The sequence below is a fragment of the Anarrhichthys ocellatus genome, unplaced genomic scaffold, assembly GCF_004355925.1.
Source record: "Anarrhichthys ocellatus isolate YVR2014 unplaced genomic scaffold, GSC_Weel_1.0 scaffold256, whole genome shotgun sequence".
Lineage (NCBI taxonomy): Eukaryota > Metazoa > Chordata > Actinopteri > Perciformes > Anarhichadidae > Anarrhichthys > Anarrhichthys ocellatus.
In genome coordinates this window covers 19,055-24,969 of record NW_022280284.1, presented here as the reverse complement: position 1 = coordinate 24,969, position 5,915 = coordinate 19,055, and the positions used below count along the sequence as shown (strand labels likewise).

Here is a 5,915-nt window from a genome sequence, read left to right as displayed (position 1 = left end):
ACACAACCAGAGACACAACAAGAAACACAACCAGAGACACAACCAGAAACACAACCAGAGACACAACCAGAGATACAACCAGAGGCACAACAAGAAACACAACCAGAGACACAAGAAACACAACCAGAGACAACCAGACACAACAAGAAATAAATCAACAAATCAAAACTAAGATGGTGAATGTGGAAAACCTTGTATTTAGCATGCTGCTAGCAGAGTTGTAGCCTCTCTGACTGGTTGAGCCACGCTGCTGCTGTGAATAATTGATCAGCAGAGGTCAGACCCTCAGAAATATGCAGATGAAAAGATTTCTCCGAGGTCACAGTGAAGCCGATTAACACAAACGGTGTAAATATCTTGTGATCGGCTGAGCAGCAGAGAGACGGCTTGTTACTGAAACAGAAGAACCAAGAAACGTCATTTAATGAAGCATAGAATGGTTCAGCACCGGTATCGACACACATCAGTAACAGTCGTTTAGTTGCATATATGATCATTTACAGGACGAAAGTTGGACCAGTGTGACTAAAACTCACCACCATTCAAGTTTCACTTTTGGTTTGAAGGTTTTTGGCTGTAAAGTTTGAAATATAAAGTTTTTACAGAGAAAATCTCAAAGTCATCAGAAACTTTAAATAGTTCTGAACAGAAAGACAGAAAGAAGCACAACAAAGACTCTGAAGTCTGCTGCTAATTTAAATGCTAAACTCTGACATTTAGAGAAATCTAATCTTTGATGAATTTCAGCTTCATCTCTGTGGGTTTAGCTTAGCGCAAAATAAATGAGACAATTATCAAATTGTAGTGTTATAAACTAGAATATATCGGGAATGGATCATTAAAATATTCAGATGAAACAAATCAACAAATAGTTTTAACAAATAGCTTCAATACTAACTGTCTCCTACTGAGATTTACATTTCTACACCTGTTTAATAAGCAAACATGTAAACTAGACACTTTGAGTTGTTGGAAGGTAGATTTTTTATCTATTTTGATGGAGCTAGGCTAACGGTCCCTCCCCCCGTTTCCAGTCTTTGTGCTAAGCTAGGCTAAAAACATCCTGGTATAACACCAGTTAGCTAGAAACAGTTACCATAACAGTTGATATGCTAGCTTTTTGTAGGTAGCTGATGTTGCGTTTGCTTATGCTAAATGCTAAATATTTGTAGATCCCATAAAATCAAGCATAAACAGCTAAAAGAACAAATGCTATAAGCTAATGGGGGTTGTGCTGTTTTGGTTAGCAGTGTCCTCCTGCTTCCAGTCTTTGGGCTAAGCTAGGCTAACACATCCTGGACTCTCTACCGGACACACAGAGATTAAACTGATATCTATCTGAAACTCTCATGAGTCTCATTTGAGCGAACAAACAGAAAACTGTTCCTTTAACTAACAAAATTATAGTTATAAATGAACCCTAAATGTCAATATTGATTCAGATTTGAAATATTATCTAAAATGGTCTCCTCTTGAGGAGATACTGGTTCAGTCCACCGATCTGAAAGTAGGATGATCATCAACAGTGACGATAAAAAAACAACAACAGTCTGGTTTTCACCCAAACACCTAAATGCTGCATAAACAGGTGATCATGTGGTAAAGAAACACTTTCAGACTTGGTGTATAAATGTTATCGTGTGGTATCCAATGAGTAGCAAGCAAATATATTAGGTTTAAATAGCTTTCATCAAAACATAACAAGGTAAAACAGGACTGTGTCATAAAAAGAGAAACATTTACAGACGTTTGGCGTGTTGGTGACAATAAATACAAAAGAAGGCTTTAAACCAATCAGAGATCAACAGGGTACCAACGGACACCGTCTGTCCTGTCCGCAAATAAAGAGCTTTACATTCAACCTCAACCCTGAACACAACGCAGGAACATCTGAAGAACCTTCTGGAGATATTAAGACACGTCTAAAGAGACGTTTGACGAATGCCCTGAAGTTCTTCTACCAGAGAAACACCAAAGACCTCAGGAGGCTTAAAACCAAACGCTTGTTGGCTCTCAGTGTGGCTCTTTTTTCCACATTTGTGTGGTTCATGACCTCGAGGCCACAAAGTCTGGCTGGATTACCCATAAGTCAGTGTTTCTACAGCTTGATATGACCCCGGTATCAAGGAGGCTGTGACGGCAGATAGAAAGACAACGATTCAGTTTGAAGCGGACTGAGACTTTGGATTCTTCTCTCAGGTCAGTCAGGCGGGAAAGAGGGAGTAAAGTAAAGGGAGCCAATCTGATTGGTTGAATCCAAATGCTGCATCCTGAATGCAGGCAGTGGGGGGGTTCTTGATTGGCTGCTTCTCAGAACCAGAAACTTGCACAAAGACACAGTTTGATCCAAAACCACTGGTTTATGACACTAAAATCTTAAAAATGTGTTTTCAAAAGTGAGCAAAAACCTCTTTCATGTAATCTCTAAAACAGGAACTTATGAGTTCAGGCTACACGGCATAAAATATGAACAGCCCAGTGATGGTGGGTTGTGGCCCGGCCTCCTCCGAGTTAAACCACTTGAACTTCCTCAAATTTCCATGTTGAGAAGCCGAAATGATCCACATGAAGGTAAATTCAGGCACAGGAAGTCGATAAGATTACGTGTTTGCAGTTCAAGATGTTTATGTAACTGTAAAATAATTCTCCACAAGTTTCCTCCCCGTTCCCTTCTCAGTATGTAGGCATCACAACGGAGGAGACGGACCTCCTCCTGATCCCGGGTCGCTCTGATGGACTCCACTGGCGAACAAGGAAGGCCGAGTTTGAAGGCGCCACCTTTTACCTCCGGACTAAAAACTACAGCGTATGACAGAATGTGAAGGAGATAGTAAATGTCACACATGCTTTTTACAAAGATGGATAACTGGTTGGGCGTCATCTCGTTGGGATGGTTGAAGTGTCAGCGTAGAAAAGAGTTTTGTCCACTTTGTAAGAGTACCGGGTTCGGGTTCAGGGCCCCTCAACAGATATGGCTGTGGTCCAGTTTGTTCTCACACGGTGGTCATGAGTTTGAGAGAACCCGACCTGAACCGGAGGATCTTCTTCTTCAGGTTGTGGGAGGCCTTGATCTTAACGAAGGCCTTCGCCTGAGCCGGAGTCATTTCCTGGACAGCTGCCCCTAACTGGCTCCGCCCCCGGCCCATTCCACCTGTCCCACCACCGGCCCCGCCTCCTCCGCTCTCCTCCGTGTCACTGGTGGCGGTGCTCTCCTCCACGAACTCCTCCTCCTCCTCACCGGACTCACTGTCTCCGAAGCGGTTTGTGGTGTAGTTGGACCGCTCGTCCTCACTGGTGTCGACGATGGTGGAGTGAAAAAGAGACGCGCACTCGGCCGAATACTCAGAGTCACTTCCTGCCACGTAGGAATACGGGCTGCTCACCTGTTCGGTGGGGGGGAGGAACACATTGGCTGTTGAAGGGCTTAACAGCTCCTTTCTCTGCCGCCGCTGAGTGCGCCTGAATGCCTCGTCGTTCGGTACCTCCATGATTGCACGCAACCTCCGGTAGTCGTTTCGTTTGTACTTCGGTTTGGCGACGACCACGACCTGGTCGCGTCCGTGGTGGTGGTGGTTTCCATGGTAATGGTGCCTGGATGCACCAGACTGCACACTGCTTACTGTTGATGCGATTCGTTTGTCCACAACTCGGCCCTCTGGGATGGACGCGGGAAGGCGTTTGATCCTGGAGGTGGACGCGCCGTGAACGCCGCCGGCTGCTCTCTTGGAGACATTGATGTTGACGAAGCTTTTGTCGTCCAAAAGCCGGGACTTTTTAGAACTGGGCCTGTGGTGGGATTTGTCGCCTCTTCTCTCTGACGAAGGCTCGTTGTGTTCAGAGGCCCGACTCGTCCTCATCGTCGTGGTGGTCTTCACCTTCACCATCTTCAAATTCTTGCTGCCTCCCTTGCGGAGTTTGACGGTGTACCGCTGAGCGGTAATGCACTTGGTGTTAACCATGTGACTCCCTCCTCCTCCTCCTTCATCCTGACTCTGGGAGGAGGAACCTCGACCGGCTACCTCCGGCACTGACCTATCGACTTTCTCTGTCTGGACAGTTTGTGGAGGATTCGGGCTGTTATTGGGAGTAGCTGTTTTGATGGCCGGTGGTGATTTGAGGAGCAGGTCTGGAGAGTAACATGGCTGCTTGGTCTCTTTGGGGGAGTCTTGAGGCAGAGTAGCTGTGGATGCTGGTGAGGGAGGAAGAAGTGTTTTGCTTTTCTGTTGTAACAGACCGTTGCTGCTTGGATCAATGTTTATCTTGAAGACATTTTGCATTGAGTCAACGCTGCATTCAGAGAAAACCTTCTGGGTCTCCTGCTCCTCAGATCTACTGTCCACAGACCGCTGCCTCTGAGGAGACGAGGTGGCGACGCCCCCTGCCGACACTCCTCCGGTCGGTACAGAGGGTTTTAATTCAGACCCCCTCAGAGTCCCGAAACCAGACCCAGAGAACTGCCTCACACAGAGACTGGCCTGCCTCAGGATGCTCTTTGACGTGTCGGCGCTGATACTGGTCCTGGGTCTGCTGGTCCTGACGGGCAGGGCCCTCCGCTGCAGCAGACTGTAGATGTAGCTGTCCAGTTGCTTATAGGAAGGAGTCTGAGAGGAAGAAGAGGAGGCCGGCCAGGAGGAGCTCTGAGATACAAGAGGAGCTATAAGAGGAGCTGCATCAGAAGCAGAAAGGGGTGAGGATTCTGGTTCGAGTCCTTCAACGCTTTTTAGAAGGCCTTCGTCTCTACCGGGACCACCGTGACCCAACATCTGCAGGAACACGGGGCTCTGGACGGCCACGGCGTGCAGCGGGCTCGGGTAGCGATACACATCGCTGCCATTTCGGGCCACCAGGTCGCAGTGGTACTTAGACTGGGAGTCCACCGATGAGACCGGGTCCAGGGAGGCCGGGTGAGGAGCTGAGAGCGAGCGACGGACCAGACCAGAGGACGACTCGTCACAAAGTCCTCCGACCAAACCGTCACAGTCCAAACAGCTGGCCAGCTCATCTGGAGGGACAAAGAGAAAAGACTTTATGAAACCAGACACTGTTGTTTTTAGTCTTTGGATGATGGAGGACTGAACGTGAACAGGGCTGCTGTAAACCAGATCCAAACATAAACAGTCTAAATGGATCTGAGTTTACTTTGTGTTGCAGCGTTTCCTAATGTCAACAGCTGACAAGAAGTTCACTCTGAGCAGAGCTGAATGTGGTAATGAACCGTTTAGTGGAACATTCTTTCCTGTGGAGACGGAGTGCTGTGAAACGTTAACTCTCGTGTTCACCACTGATCTGAGATTATTTGGATCACATCCAGTTCAGAAGAATTTATTCTCCTTCTTCCTCGGGCCAAGAGAGGCTAACAAGCTAACGTAGCATTAGTAGCCTCAAGCTAACGGTGATCCTCTCAGATGGAAAACTGATGAAATACCATAACAATATAATTCAGTGTCAATGTTTCGTTAATAGGCTTTTAATGTCTTTCAAAATGTGTTTCCAGATTACATTTACATATATACGGTGTATTAGTTGTGTACTAGTTGTGTATTAGTTGTGTACTACTTGTGTAGTAGTTGTGTACTACTTGTGTACCTGCAGACAGAAGATGTCCATCAGCTTCATTCATGGAACAGAAACACTCACTGAAGACGGAGTTTGACGAGTTGGAGAGAGAGACAGATGCTCCGTCACTCAAGTCATAGAAACCTGAGAGAGACAGACAGGAGGAGAGAGAGACAGTGAAACAGTCAGTAAATATCAGTCTCTATGCAGATGATACTGTTTTCTTTACAAACTTCAAACACTAAAATATATGTTTTTTAAAACTAAAACAGTTTATCCTCAGATCCTCTTCATGGTGTTCATCAGTTTATGAATAACTTAATAACTCATTATGTTCATCAGTTTATGAATAACTTATT

General features: G+C 46.0%; 1 protein-coding gene across 1 annotated transcript in view; it reads right to left on the bottom strand.

The window, feature by feature from the left end:
* Nucleotides 1-1,532: 1,532 nt before the first annotated feature.
* dact1 (dishevelled-binding antagonist of beta-catenin 1) overlaps nucleotides 1,533-5,915 on the bottom strand; it is a 9,463-nt gene continuing 5,080 nt past the window's right edge. Inside the window, exons 3-4 of the mRNA XM_031879389.1 lie at nucleotides 5,587-5,700; nucleotides 1,533-5,002 (exon numbers count right to left, since the gene is read on the bottom strand). Coding sequence (XP_031735249.1) covers nucleotides 2,994-5,002; nucleotides 5,587-5,700 — 2,123 coding nt within the window. The 3' untranslated portion in view covers nucleotides 1,533-2,993. The remainder of the gene's footprint in view (nucleotides 5,003-5,586; nucleotides 5,701-5,915) is intronic.